Below are 16,313 nucleotides of genomic sequence, written 5' to 3' on the forward strand. Positions count from 1 at the left end.
CTGAAACAAATACAATATTGTAAATTAACTATACTTCAAAAAAAAAACCTTGCTCCCCTCCTGAATAAAGAGCTCCTGTGGTTTTAGAAAGATCCAGGCAAGGATCTTTTGGGATAGGGAGGGTGTGGAAAGTAATGTCTCAGGTTGGGCTCTGTCTCTTCTCACATACGAAGAGTGTGACAGGGTGAATCATAAAGAGAGTTTATACAAATCACATACCATTTTATTTCTCATAATAAAATCGTAAATAGAAGCGATGATTCTTTGTAACTCCAGCTGGCTTGTTGCAATTTTGTCTCTTTCTGAACTGTTTCATGACAATTTACATTCGATTTACTAGACCCACTAATCAGCAAAATCAGTTTTCCTTCTGTGTTTGCTATGCAGGTTCTTACCTAGCTGCTGATACCTGATTTTGTTAACTTGTTTCCTATCCTCCCCTCCTTTTCTATCTGAGTTCCTGGTCTGGAGATGTGTGAGTCCTTTTGTCTCTCGTGCACACTAAGGGACTCCTTGGCCAGGTTTTCTAGTTATAACTTGTTCCTTCCCCGCTGGGTTCACCGGCCTTCCTATTCCTTTGCTGGAATTTATAGCCTCCCTCATCCATCACTTGCAGGTAGATGAACACTGTGATGTCTGATGAGTGTAAGCCAGGGAGCTTTCTTCTTAGAGAACCTAAAAGTTTTGATTGCCTTTCTCTCATACTGTATACATCGGCTTTGAGATTCTCTGTCAAGACTTTGGGAAGTGTACATATTCAGGGGTAACTGAGGATTTTAGGAAATACTTTACCATAATTCATTTTTTTCTGTCTACGAAATTCTAGCTGAACAATCATTTGGAATAACCCTAAGTATACTAATGGTTTATTATAGTAGAATTATAGTTTATGCATCTATATTTGTAAAATAAATAATTGGGTAACAGTAACAGGACTAAAAGGGAGGAAACTGCATGTACCTGTTACTATGATGTTAAGTGTAACATATTCCTTACAAATCCATTCCCAGTAAAGAGACTGAAGCCTGCAGAGCTTACCTTTTCATTCTGAAGCTGGGAGTACAACCGAATTATAACCCTCAGTCCAGGTGTGTGTCAGATTCAGCTGGTGAGCTTTCAGAAGATACCCTGAACATGCACCTATTCCACAGTAACACCTTAGCTATATCAAATAAATTAGTATCTCTCTTCTAATCAGACCTTTTTATTTTATGTTTAACTCTGTTAAACAACAGTAAGAACCAGCTTCCTACCTACAACCTACTGGATTTTCCAAACCAAGGTCTCCAAACCTTCTCATCCAAGTTATATACCACAAACTCTGGGGATGTTTATTCTTCAACAGCATAAAAACTCTGGGAATGTGTATTTTTCGATGCCTCATTGGAAACTACTGATTTAGTATTTTATTTCTTGACATTTGATCATTTCTTAACATTTGATCGTAATCTCATGTTACCTGTGGTTTCATTAGAGTTTGTCTATTTTTAAGATTGTAAGTTCATTTACATTAGGATTTATGATTTCTCCAAATTTTGAATGCTCATGATGGTTACCAAACTCTAAGTACACACTAGAAATTCAATACATGTTTGTCAAGTTGAAATTCTGAGTTCAATTCAGCAAAGCCAAACTCTATCTCCCTGCTAAGATCATCTAAATGTGTAACCACATTTTCTTTTTAGAATCTTATTTTTTAATTTTTTTTAACATCTTTATTGTAGTATAATTGCTTTACAATGTTGTGTTAGTTGCTGCCGAAAAACAAAGTGAATCAGCTATATGTATACATATATCCCCATATCTCCTCCTTTTTGCATCTCCCTCCCACCCTCCCTATCCCACCCCTTTAGGTGGACACAAAGCACCGAGCTGATCTCCCTGTGCTATGAGGCTTCTTCCCACTAGCTATCTATTTTACATTTGGTAGTGTATATATGTCCATGCCAATCTCTCACTTCGTCCCAGCTTCCCCTTCCCCTTCCTGTGTCCTCAAGTCCTTTCTCTATGTCTGCGTCTTTATTCCTGTCCTGCCCCTAGGTTCTTCATAACCATTTTTTTTTTTTTTAGATTCCATATATATGTGTTAGCATACGGTATTTCTTTTTCTCTTTCTGACTTACTTCGCTCTGTATGACAGACTCTAGGTGCATCCACCTCACTGCAAATAACTCAATTTCATTTCCTTTTATGGCTGAGTAATATTCTATTGTATATATGTGCCACATCTTCTTTAACCATTCATCTGTCGATGGACACTTAGGTTGCTTCCATGTCCTGGCTATTGTAAATAGAGCTGCAATGAACATTGTGGTACATGACTCTTTTTGAATTATGGTTTTCTCAGGGTATATGCCCAGTAGTGGGATCGCTGGGTCGTATGATGGTTCTATTTTTAGTTTTTTAAGGAACTTCCATACTGTTTTGGGTCATTTTCTCCAGTTCATCCTTCTCCTGGTTCCCCTGCACCTGTAGCTGTGTTATAACATTCACCTGTCTGCTTCTCCAACCAGATGAAGCTTAAATAATTTTTAATGTTGTTTTGTTTTATCTTGTGTCTCCATGGCCTAGTATACATAAATTGCTAAAATGAATGCAATTTTGGAAAGAACTGGGGTGACTTGAGCATAACTAGAATAGAAATGTTCAAAGAGGGAAATGAAAGATATTTAATGTGCACTGTCCATCTTTGTATATCACTTTAATAGTTTTTACAACTTGAAACCAATCCATCAGACTGACATGTTGACAGGCAGTCTTGGTTCATGACAGATTAACTAATTCTTCATCTATTATTTATTCTCTGCCTACATTTAACAAAGTCATTTGCAAAAAAAAAAACAAAGATTAGAAAGATAACATCATTAAAACAAGGGCAAAGAACTAGAACCACATAATAAGGAGTGGGAGAAGGACATCACAGGCTTAGAAAACCTAAGACCAACAAAAGCTCCAGCAACTGAGCATAAAATTTAGCTCCAAGTTTTCTGAATTTCATTGTTGGGTACTGAATATGTTACATTTTACCCTCAAAAGATATTGCATAATGTACAGAAGCTATCAACAGTGAACTTGGACAAGCATTGAGATGGTACACATCAGCATATATTTGTTTAAGTGATATACTACAGAAAAAAACTACTCTAATTGCCAGGAATACTGAATATCTACGAAGCCAGTAAATTCCTTTTTAGCAGAGATGAACAAGTGGGGAATGTCAGAGGTGTCCTAATACTTTTATGACATTTACTAATTCCATATTATTGATGTCAATAACAATGGGTTCCTATAAAGAACAAAAAGTAAAAGAAAGCTATGATCACTACCAGGGTGGAATAAAAATATAAGAAACCATATAAAGTACATTCTTCATGGGTGCCCAGATTCAGTAAATATACGTCATTCTCACATCACTTTATTTAAGGTTAGATTTTAGTTTTGAGATTCTAGGAATGAGTGAGAGTTATGGTGTAACTTACATTATGATCAGATATTTCCTTTTTTACTGTTGAGTTGGACATACTTTATACTGGATACCATAAGAGACATATAAAAGACTGTCCCAGGTACTTATAATTTAATTTAGACTGTCAGGGTGATTTTGAAATGTTAATTCACTGTTCAGTGGCTGTAGGCATGAAGGCCAAATGAAGTGGCAATTTAAGCAATTGTCTGATTGATTTAATCCATCCACACTATGAATTAGGATGATTCAGATTTTTTTTCCTCCCAGAAGCTTTTAGTTGTACTAAGCATCCAGTTAATCTTTTCAACTATCCTCTTTACTTTTTTCTCAGTATAGACATTGGCTAATTCTTTGTGACACAGCCAATCAGACGTGTTGATATGATTTATCTGTCTGTGCTCACTGCAAAGGCCAACTTTGTGATTAAACCACAGCAACTTGACAGATCCAATTAGGCAAAGCATTTTGATTAAGTCTCACTATTGGTTGGTTTTCAACTGAGTTGGCAATAGAACCAATGTTTTTAACCCTCAGAAATATCACAGAGGTATCTGATTTGGTTCTCCTTGTGTGAATAAGATGTGAGCCTCTAACAGTATAAACTCATTCTACTAGGGTCTCATCCTGGAGGCTAGTCAACTTCTCCCACTACTCACCAGCTTCTTTCCAGCTCTCTATGGGGCTCTCAGCCCAGCAGAGATGCCAGGAGCCCAAGCAAGACCAGACAGGTTTGTGTTGCGAGATGGTACTGAGAGTTGAGCCACACTTGAGTTTCAGCCATAGTGTTGTCTCTTGTTAGCTGTGTCTCTTGGGCAAGTTAATCTTCCTGAGTCTTTGTTTCCTCATCTGAAACATGGGAATGGTTATGTTTACTTTGCAGGGTTTTTGTGAGAAACAAATGATATAATACCTTTGATGACAGTGACCAGCAAAGTAGGCACTGAAAAAAAAATGAGAACTGTTAGTCTAAAAGAAGTTTGTATGCAGATAAATACACTTTGTTAACAATTTAACTTAACATTTAAAAAATCCTCATTGTCATTTTATAACTAATCAATAACAACTACATGGCTAATTACATGGGGGTGGGTTGTGGGGGGAGGAGAATAGGTGGAGCACTGAGGATTTTTAGGGCCCTGAAAATATTCTGTGACACTGTAATGATGGATAATGTCTTTATACATTTGTCCAAACTCACAGAATGTACAATACCAAGAGCAAACCCTAAGGTAAACTATGGACTTTGGGTGATTACGATGTATCAATGTAGGTTCATCAGTTGTAACAAATGTACCATTCTGGTGAGTGATGTTGATAATGAGGGAGGCCATACATGTGCAGAGCAGGTAGATTTGGGAAATTTCTGTATTTTCCCCTAAATTTTGCTAAGAACCTAAAACTGCTCTAAAAAATAAAGCCTTTTTTAAAAAAGTGATGCAATCTTAAGCTGCTGGATCAACTTGACAACAAAGAATAGAGTTTCTCTTGGGTCAATGTTTTAATATGGTCTTTCATAGTGTGAGGGTAATTAGTGAGGACATAATGCACGCTACCAAGGAAGGTCTAATTATTGAAATGATTTTTTTCATCAGTAATAAACCTTTAATAAAACCTGGTAATACTTAGTAAAAATAAACACATAAAAAGTAAAACGTTAAGTACTAAGGAGTATTCATTTGAGATATTTTGATCTTATGTGGTTAAAAAAAAATCCTTTATTTAGAGTCAATGAACACAGCTTGTAGCCCAGATTCTGATTTATTAGATACATGGCTTTGAGCAGGTCATTTAATCTCCATGAGCTTCAGTTTCCTCCTTTCAAAAAAACGGAGATGTTAGCAATTACCAAGACTACTTTCAGATAATTTTTCCATGAAGTAAACATGATAAAGGGTATGAAAACATGCTACAAATGTAAATATTATGGAAATGTAACATATTATTATTGTTATGAAAGGCTTAATAAAATACTCTCTGTTACTTCTTGACACTTTCAGCCTACTCTAGCCTTAATTCAGACAATGTTAACAATTTCTGGCCAATGGTATCTAAGTTTGAAATCAATAGATGTTGATGGCTCACATATGTTTTACTTGAAAATTCTATACAGTTTTAAAGTATTATGTAAAATACCAGTAGTGACTTTACCAATACCAAGTAAAGTATTTATAGAATAAATATAAACATTAATGAGACGCAAATTTGTTGCTGAGTGAAGTTTCTATGATTAATTAGAAGCAATCAAGGTTAATTGATAAACTGCCAATGAAAATGAATAACATCATTAGAATAACACAAGGAACATTCCTGTGGCTTAATGTTCTAATAACAATAACATAGTACTCTATACTTTATACAGTGTTTTCTTATGTATTATATAATTTTATCCCTGTAGCAATCATTTGAGGTAGTAATGATTAATCTCCATTTATTAGATAAACTTGAAGCCTATTGAAATCAAACGAAAACCATTTAGCACTGTAAAGGATCAGGTGTGGTCCCAGTTCCCAAAGAAGCCAATGTACTAATAGGATAGATAATCATAACATCTATGCTGCCTTAAGAACATATAAGAGCTATGAAAATGTATAGGAAAAAGTGCTATGGGAGTTAATTATAAATTCAATAATATTTATACATTTCAATAATATTTTTTAGTGTAAGATTATCATATTGTAATTGGCCACCTTCAGAAATATTATCTTCTCTACAACAGTTTGAATTGAGTTCAGTTTCATGTAAAATTCTCTTTTGAAGGTCCACCAGAAAATTCCATATGAATGTCATAATCAATGAATTTGGACAGGGATCCAAGAGAGAGAAAAAAACTGTGAATATGATTGCACCCAGGTTTATGTAAAATTGTTGAATCCATTTTGATGTCTGGCACTGTATACTAAATAGATTAAATATGAAACAGTACAAAATCTATGCTTTGCCTGATATTTTTGATCATAAAAACATTATCTAAAAAAAAAAAAAAAAAACATTATCTATGAATTGATTATAATGCTCAATTCAGTAGTTTGCCTGTAACACATATACTACCAGTCTATGCCTTTAAAAAATAATGATAGTAGTATCTACAGTGTTTTCCCCTAAAAAGGTATAGTAAAGAAAAAAATCTATTCAATATGAAAACCTGACTTGATATGGAAATCATTTGTTTAAATTCTACTACACTGGAACATTTCATTAGTACTCTGAATCGGAAATCTGTCACTTGCCAAGGTTTGGCTATATCACATGACCTACAGTGTAATCTTATAGAGCAAAAAGCAGAGATAGCCTTTGCAGAAGGGCAGTCTGGTTTTTCTAACACCAATATTACAAAAGATATATATATATATGTATATATATATATATACTTGTAATCATTTAAATTGTATGTTTATACTTTACAAAGCAAAAGCAGTGAAAGCTAAATTGTAATAGCAGAATATGAGAGACAAGACAGTGGAATGTATAGCGTTGGCAGCCTTTTAATCATGGTTCAAATCCTTGCTTTGAAGTGTGATTCATGCCTGAGTCTCAGTTCCTTCCCTCACCAGGAAAATGGGGTGAATAACCTGTGTCTTGCAAAATAACTGAGATTTAGAGACAACCCACAGACTGGGGTACACATTACACAATGCAATTCAGCTCCTAAGAAAACCGATTTAGAATAACCAAGAATTGTGTGTGTTGTTTATATGTAGTTGCTTCATCCTCAAATTGACTGCTCATAGGATTCTATTTCAACTATTATTACAATACCATCCTCTCACATGGAGACTCTAAAAGGGTATGATACACAATCCTTGCCCTCACAGAACTTCATCAAATTCCAACCCAGAATGTCTTTCTTTGAAACTAAAATGCAAGGTGGACAGTTCTGGGGAACAGTTCTGCCAAGGGCTACAGAGTTCAGTTTACCATCTGTGGCTTCCTTTAAACACTCCATTACACTTCTCTAGCTTTCAAACATTTAACAAGCTTTTCAATGGACCTGAGAAATCCTTAACACTAGTTGTTATTCAGCTTCTTGGAAAACCAAAGAATGTTTTGAAAAACGTTGATTTCAAAAATAGAAAAAGATAAAGAGATTTAAGATTTAATTATTAATATGCCGCCTTATTTCTAAAAAATCATCGAGGCAGCCTGTCTTAAGTCTGGGCCTGGGAGGGAAAGTCCGGGTAAAAAGCTCTGGGGATGTAAAACCTGGCCCTGGGAGCCCGGAACCAAGAAGAGAACCGCACGGCTCTCGGCCCCAGAAGCCTTCAGAACGGAGTGGAGGCGGAGTATTTGCAGAAGGGGTCCGGAATCGCCCTCCCAGGATCCGAGGGGCGAGGCTGCTGGGAGCTACGCTCCGCCGCTGGGCTACCGCACCGGGAGGGTCTGCATCACTACACCCTCCAAAGGAAAGCGTGCGAGGCTCAAGAAGACACTCGTCCTTGGGGCCATTTTCTGGTGTTGCTGGACACCCTCTGGTCGGAGTCCCCCACGGGTGGGACAAATGGGCTCCTGAGGCTGGAAGTTACTGAACTTTGAGAAAGAGGGGAGGCAGAGGTCGGGGGCGGCGAGTGGGGGAAAGGCAGGGTGATGTCAAGGAGGGAGGGGGCGCGGAGCCAGCGCCGACTTCTCCAGCTGCTCTTCGCTTTCAAGTAAAAATGCGAGGGGAAGACTCGGAGCCCGGCTGAGGGAAGGCTGCGGAAGGCAGGTCCGCCGCCCGGCCGCCGCCGGCCTAGGCGCGCGGGGAGGGGCGGCGGGCGGACTCGCAGCCCTCTGCCTCCTCACTGCGCCAACCTGCAGGCGCGCGCAGCCCCTCCCCCGCCCCCGCCCCCTCCCACCGCACTCAGCCGGGGGCCGGCGTGCTGAGCGCCCGCCCGGGACCGCAGCCGCCCGCACCTCGCGCCTACGCCTAGCTCGCGGCCTCCCTCCTGCCCCATCTTTCTCTTCTCCCTCCTCCCCTCCTTTCCTTCTCCTCCCTCTCCCTCCCCGCCCGCTTCACCCCGCCCTGCCCGCGCTCGGCTCCCCGCGCCCTGCCCGCGCCCGCTCGCTCCTCCCTCAGCCCCGGCCGGCTTCTCGCACGCCCATCCCGAGCTCGCTGCGCGCCGGCCGCCGCCTGGTCATGTCAGGATGGAGATCCGGCAGCACGAGTGGCTCTCGGCCTCCCCCCACGAGGGCTTTGAGCAGATGAGGCTGAAAAGCCGCCCCAAGGAGCCCTCGCCGAGCCTGACCCGAGTGGGCGCGAACTTCTACAGCAGCGTCAAGCAGCAGGACTACAGCGCCAGCGTCTGGCTCCGGAGGAAAGACAAGCTGGAGCACGTAAGCGCTGCTCGGTCCCCCGACCGCGGCCCTGCACCTGCCACACGCGCGCCCCGGGGCCGGGCGCGGGGACCCCGCCGGCGGCCCGGCTTGGGGCCGGGGCGTCCGGGTCCTACGCCCGCCCGGGGCCTCTCCAGCACTTTCCTGCCGGGAAGGAGCGGGCTGCGGGGAGGGGAGGAGAGGGGAGGGGAGGGGAGGGGCGGGGCGGGGTTGTTCCCTTCCGCACTGCCTGGCCCAGCACACCTCGACCTCCCCGGGCTTCCACTGCTGGGGGTCATTCGCAGTGCGTTTGTGGGGTGAGCAAGAAGGGGAACTGCCCCAGCGTGGCTCCAAGGAGCCGGCGTTGCACGGTAGTGGGCTTTAGAGGGGCGTTTGCTCGCGTCTTTGGGGCTATTTTACCCGGTCCAGAACTAACATTAACAAATCCGTAAAGTTGTCGCCGCTGGTGTCCAGCCTGTGTCCGCGCACGATCCATTCGAGTTTTCTGCAGCGTATCCTCTGGGATGAGCAGGTGGCGGTCCTCTCTACTTGCGCCCAGCTAGGGAGGGGTTTGCACATTGCAAGGAGAAACAGAGAAAGGAAGAGCAGGTCTCCCTGCTCCCGGGACCCGCCGCTGGAGGGTGGGGGCTGGCGAGCGGGGACCCCCTCTCCCAAAGAGTGCGTGTTTCGCCGGAAACGTTATTGGCGCTGGGGCCGAGACCCTAGGGCTCGCCATTCAGGAGAGAAAAAGTCCCTGTAAAACGGCGTTTAGTGGATTCACAGTGTCAAATCTGACCCATCAGCATCTCCTTAACCAAATGTTAACGTGAAACTAAGAGAGTTATCACGAGGGCAACACAGCTAGCTACAGAGAGAATGCCGTTTCTTTCCGCGGAGCTGCATAATCCAAATTGAGTCTGTTAATGGAATGTGGAGGTTTCCTTGTATTTGGGTCACATCGCCAATTATGATAGGAAGAACTTCTGGAACTCACACATCTACCGCCGCAAGGACCTACCCCTCCCCCGTCTTCCCCGCCCCCCCCCCCCCCACTCGGCGCGCTTCTCTTCTCTTGGGCATTTCAGCAGCAACTAGCTTCCCTGGAGGAAGAGGGCAAAGGAGTATTTCTCTTACCCAGTCTGAAAGGAAGGTCTTTGCCTTTTCTCTTAGGGCCTGATCAAGTCCGAAAGCGCAGGTTTAAAGATTTGAATTGGGGTGCATGCTGTCTTGTGTGTAGAGACAATTTCCTGATATCAAATGGATGCCTCAGATCCTTAAGACCATAGAAGTAACTGAAGGAGATTTCTAGGATGCAAGTTGTTTGAAAGGCAGCAGTATATGTTTAAAAATGCAAGCTCCAGAATTAGCGAAGGAACCTGTGGTTATTAGTTTAGAGAGGGGCAAATAGCATCTTCCTGTAATTTGGCTCCTGATGTCGTTTTATTAGTACTAGGGAGAATGGTCTACCCTTAGGATGGTGATAGAGTATGTCTTCATTTCAGTGTCACTCTGGATATGTGTTCATTTGCAGCTTGTGCTTTTAGCTGGTCTAGTTCGTTTATTACTGAAAATCAATACTTCCACCTTTTACGACTATGTCTCCTTGAGTCACAGACATTGCACACATTATACTTAAATGGTTTCTCACTTTTAGATTTTCACTGAAAGTATTAAGTCATACAGGGTGGGCCACGGCAGCCTCACCTTTGTGGATGAGTATAGGATGCTCAGTGCCTGCTGAGGGTTAGAGACCAAGGAAAGTGAGATCTGGTTGTTTGCACATAAGGATCTATGCTTTCTTCTTCACTCAGATGCTCCAAAATAGAACCTTGTACTTATTTTTTGAAAAATTACCTCTTTTGTTATTTAAATCAAAGTAACTGTTTTGTTTGCTTTCTCAAATACATATCATGAAACATGTATTCTGTTCTGTTGTTTTCTTGTACACTTGCTTTCAGTTAGAAAGGGGGCTTTGCTTCCAGTGAAATTTTTTTTGTGATATTCTCTTGCCCCTTTGAAACATCTACAAACATTTTAGTGAAATAATATTTATGAAAGTGCTATGAAAAATTAAATTAGCATAACAATGTAATTTTATTTTCATTCAAGCTCATCTGTCCTATGTTGTCTACACTACGATGTTTCAAGTAGTTTGATGTTAATTTCTAATTAGATATTTGAAATCTAAAAACCCATAACAAATATAACCCAGTATGTTATTGCCACACAAAGCATGAAAATGTAATGTTCACTTTATGATAGACAACATTCTGAACATATGTGACACCTTCAGATTTAGATGTTGCAGAGACCAGGATGAGTGTATCATGTGAAATTCAAAGGTGATATATGGTAGTTTGACCCATTTGATCTGTCTAATCAAATGGATGACTACCATTTTTATTATGTTAAAAATGAATAACTATAATGGAGATCATATGCATGAGAACAGCCTACTATTATTTTGCTCATGCTTTAAAAACCAATCTAGTATTAAGGCCATAAATAAATTATGGCTTCAAATGGTACGCATATTCAGTCATCCCAATAACGGAGTGTGGACTCTGTCCAGACTTCAGAGGCATTGCTTAATCTGAAAGTCAATAACACAATGTAAAGTGACAGCTAGAGAATATATTTCCACTCAATTTGCTAAAAATGAGAATAGTTTACCTCTCCTTTTCTCGTTTAAAAGCTACAGGACTAATCCCCAGATTGGACAAGAGAAAAGTGACATGAATTGAATGATTAAGGATTGGAATACATTCAACCCATCTTTAAATATGATTCCTGTCATTGGTTGGTTGATACTTAAGATGAATACCCATTAAGAAATAAATGTATGTGAGGGAATTCTCCCGTTCTTAAGTCATGATTAGAAGATACAAGGAATTTATGTTTATACCATGAATTCTAGATTTTGAACTCTACTTGTAAATTTCAGGAAAAAGTAAAATTTCTGGGCCCTGCGTAGAATGTTGTCTTATTGGCTGCAAATAGTGTCTTGGTTCATAGAATCTTTCGCCTCCTTTTCTGCCTCATAACGCCTATGGCTTTAGAAAGCATTAGGTTTGGGAAACAATGGAAGTCTTATTCTCTGTAGGATCCCATATTTACTTTAGGTATAATGTAAAAGTGAAGGTTATGATCTAGCAAAGAAGAGGAGCATGGGGCCACTTTTTCAACTCTAACCCACCCTGCTCTGTCAGCCCTCCCTGGGGCTGGATCACTTTGAGAGTCACCATTTAATACAGTTTGGCTATCCCAGAGGACGGTGTAACATTAGGCTGGTGTCCTTTGGTGGTATATGCCTTGATTGACTTTTTTTTTTTTTCCCACAAAGTTGGAGAGTTGCAGTGGCTACTCTGCTAAGTCGCCTGGCTTGATGTCAGTTGTGTGTGTGTAGAAGTTCCTGATGCTGTTTATGGAGATGGGGATGTCTTATTTTCTCTCCTGCTTGTTCAGTTAGCTTTTGCCACAGTGTGGTTAAGAGTGGGGCTCTGGTTAGATAGGCCTGGGCAAAGGACCCACAATGTACAGGATGTACATTCACAATCCTCCATAAGGAGTTGCAGGTTTACTGGGTGATTCAAGGAGACAGTCCATGCCTATACTCCAGTGATGCACAGTCCCCTTATGGCAGGGGCTCAGTAAGTACTAGAAAAGAAATTTTTCTTCACTCTTCTCACCCGTGCAGGTTGGCAGGTGTCTTAGTTCGATCTGCTATGACAGACTGGGTGGCTTTTAAACATTTATTTCTCACAGTTCTGGCAGCTGGGAAGTCCAAGATCAAGGCACAGGGAGATTTGGTGTCTGGTAGGGCCTGCTTCCTGGTTCATAGATAGCCGTCTTTTTGCTGAGTCCTCACGTGGTGGTGGTGGTGGTGGTGGTGGTGATGGGGGAGCTCTCTGAAGACTATCTTGTTCATGTGGACTCCAGCCTTATTACCTGATCACCTCCCAAAGGCCCCACCTCCAAATGCCAGCATATTGAGGATTGGGTTTCAACACGTGAATTCGGCTGGGGTGGAGGGGGGCATAAGCATCCAGACATCCAATCCATAGCAGCAGGGTATTTTCCACATCTTAGTTGCCTGGCCTGCTGGGAGCTCCATCCTGATACTTGTTTTCATGATTGTCAAGTCAGCTGAAGGGAAGCTGGTGAATCATCTAATGCCTTTCAGTACTTCTATCCAGAAGTGGTGCATCTATTTGACTCATGATAATTGGCCAAAGAAAGTTTCCTGGCCAAGGCTTTCTTGAAAGGGGGTGAGGAAGGGGGCATTCAACCAAGACCCAAAAGAAGGAGAAAGAGAACATCCATGACTAGCTCATAAGGATGACCATGAGACATAAAGCTCTTAGCACAGCGTATGGCCCATGCTCAATGCTCAACACACAGTACCTGTAGGTATCATTGCCGCTCAGGTGTTGCCTGGGTGAGCCTGCACTCTCCACCCAAAGAGCTTCCCGATTTCCTATTTGAGATCAGCCTGCCTGAATTATAGTTCTGGACCCAGAAGTGTATGGGTCCTTTTGTCGGCAAGGCCAGCTCACCATTCCTGGCCTGTTAAGTTGCCTCTTTGCCTGGCTTCCGGTCCATTTTCTGGGGGCTTCTTTCCTGGGCCAGTGGGCCCCTGTTTGTGCCCTGCCTGGCCATTCTGAGGCTGACTCTTGTTCTCACTCTCTCTGTGGGCCCTGCTAGTGGAAACCAACTCCTTGCCCTGTCCCCAACTTCTGCTTTCCTTCCCAGCTTTGGGCTGGTGGTGATATTTATCTGCATGGTGGCTCAGAAAGCCTATTTAAAATGGAAAGAGAAAGCAGAAGAGAGAAACTGTAAAGAGTAGAAGACAGAATCATTAATGTTCGCACTTGTAGTGAGCCCTAGTGTCTTGATTGGTTTAGTAAGTGCCTCACTAAAAAAAAAAAATTGTCTTCTCTAAGTGTGAATTTTCACACTTAAATAGACTTTATGTTACCAGTGAATAGTAGATAAATGCCAAGTGCACACTTGCCTCCTAGAATAAATTATTCACATGATGAGCAAAGAAGAATAAATGGATTGGAGCAAACTCGGTCACTGTCGTCTAGGCTCATATTATGTAATGTTATTTATGTCCCACAGAGCAGATTCGTGAAAGTAATATACTCCACAGAGCAGATCAGGAAAGCACCAAAAGACAAAGTTCAACCTAAGGGAACGCATCTTTAAAATGTACCATTAAAAATCAACCAACTAACCAACGAAACAAACAAATGAACAAGGAGAAAATATCCTTTTTTATGTTTATGTATTTTTGGCCAGACTGGATAAATTTAGTCTGGCAAACATTTAAGAACATTCACATTTACCAGGATTATTTACTGTGACTTTAGATAAACAGAATAGGCTGAGGCAGAATTCTCTGCCTCTCTAACCCACACGTCAAGAAATGAAAGTCTAGATGTCTCTTAAGTGTGTTCTAATGCATCTCAGTGTTGTGTCCATTATTGTATTTGTCATTACTTTAGGTGGCATATATTTATTCTACTAATGGACTGTGGGTTGACATTTCAGTTTGTTTTGAAGAAACTTTGACTTCTTTGAACTCTGTTGGGTATGGCTTATTGAGTTATTTTAACATAATCACTGTCAGTGATATATTAAATATATTTAACTTGAGAAGCTCAAGACTACTGAACCTAAGATTCCTTTTTCTTCCCTTCTTCCATGTAATAGCCACTACGTATTTCCTCTGGCTAGTTTCTCTGAAAGTTTTCACTTCTCCTCACAGATTTCTGTATCTCTCTCAGGTTTAAACCTATGTAACAGTTTCCAGTTCTTCTGTTCTGGCTCTAAAGGTCAAGAAATCTGATGAATCTTTTGAATTTCTGGAACAAGGCAGTAACTATAATATGTTATGTTCTTGTACTGAATTGACTGATAGATGGCATAGTTAGGCAGAGATAGAATTTGTGGTAATGTAGCAACCCAGAGATGTTGCTTCAAGTGTATGTGTTGGGGACATTTAAAGTTATTGATTGTCTCAAATTCACACCTCCATAAATTGTGCTGTGAGAGTACAACATAAATGTTGAGTTACAGCTGAAATGCCACACAGTGGTTGTGAAGAGACAGACCTTTTCACCAAAAACGTATGTTTAAATTTTTCTCAGAAACAGAGACAAAAGAGCCCAGTTTCTAAAATCACAAATCAAGCTGTTAAGCAGGGCGTATGAAGAAGAATGAAGAACATGGCAAACTTTCCCAGGTAGACTTATGTACATGGGAAAATCTCGCTGATACCTAACATATGAAGTGGGCCCAAGCTGGACTACCTGACTGGGTATCATGGGACTGGGTGTCATGGCAATTGGGTGATAAATATGGTTTTTTATCCTCTAGAGTAGATGGTGAACCTTGTGAACATATTCCTTTTCTGAATTGAGCTATAATTGTGCTCCTGCCAATAAGTTGTTAGGGCTATTACAGGTATAACGTGAGGAGTTAAGTTGAGAAGATGGGACTCATTGAAGTAAAGAAAGCACTAACTGACACACTCGTCATCAACAGATATTTATTGAGAGTGACTTTTATGTGAAAGACACTTTGTTAGGAGATTATGAGGACTTTCATTCAACAAACATTTATGTGATGTATACTGTGTTCCAAACAGTAGAGAGTATTCAAAGACCGAAGCAAGTCTTTGCCCTCTCTCAAGATGCTTACAATTTTATAAATATAGTTATAATATGATTACAGTGTTATGAATAATACAGAAAAATGCAAAGTAGCATAAAACCCTGTCTTCAAAGGACTTGTTTAGACAAGGATAAAATAGGTAATGAATCCTGTTGTATATTGATTACATATTGTAACAAAGTTAAATTTATTCCAGTAATACAAAGTAGATATAAAATTCAAAAGTCAGTCTAATTTATCATATTAACAGCATGAAAGTAAACCCATATCTCAATAAATGAAGTAAAAGTGTTTGATGAAATTCTATACTTAGGTATGATAAAATTCTCAACAAACTGGAAATAAAAGTAAACTTCATTATTCTGATAAAGAGTTTCTTTAAAAAGAATCATAGTTAATGGTGAAATATTTTAAAATATCTACCTGGATAGTGAGGCATAGATGTCCATCATCATCACTTCTGTTCACCATTGTACAGGAGGTCCTAACCAATGCAGTAAGGCAAGAGTAAGAATTCAAAGGAAGTAGTAAAATTGTCATTAGCAGATGACATTATTTTGTACATCTGAACAAAATAAACTACAGATAACACTTAATGAATTAATAATGTCACTGGATTTATCATAGCCACTGGATACAAAGTTACTATACAAAATTAAATTATGAAAAAACAATTCCAAAATAAAACTAAAAACTGTTACCATCTATATTAACATAAAAATATCAAATACTTAAGGAGATTGATAAGACTTCTTTTTAATTTTCTCCCAGATTGATCTGTAGAGTAGATACAATTCCAATTAAAATCCCAACAAGTTTGTATATGTTGAAAAGTGATTCTAAAATTTGTATGAAAATGCAAAAGGCCAAGAATAGAGAA

At 40.4% G+C, this 16,313-nt stretch overlaps 1 protein-coding gene across 2 annotated transcripts in view; it reads left to right on the forward strand.

Annotated features, from left to right (window-relative positions):
- The first annotated feature begins 8,564 nt into the window (after nt 1-8,564).
- Nucleotides 8,565-16,313, forward strand: part of PLD5 (phospholipase D family member 5) — a 480,564-nt gene continuing 472,815 nt past the window's right edge. For both annotated transcript variants that reach the window (XM_057535040.1, XM_057535044.1), the window contains exon 1: nt 8,565-8,773. In XM_057535040.1, coding sequence (XP_057391023.1) covers nt 8,585-8,773 — 189 coding nt within the window. In that variant the 5' untranslated portion in view covers nt 8,565-8,584. The remainder of the gene's footprint in view (nt 8,774-16,313) is intronic.

The sequence above is a fragment of the Balaenoptera acutorostrata genome, chromosome 1 (assembly GCF_949987535.1).
Source record: "Balaenoptera acutorostrata chromosome 1, mBalAcu1.1, whole genome shotgun sequence".
NCBI lineage: Eukaryota > Metazoa > Chordata > Mammalia > Artiodactyla > Balaenopteridae > Balaenoptera > Balaenoptera acutorostrata.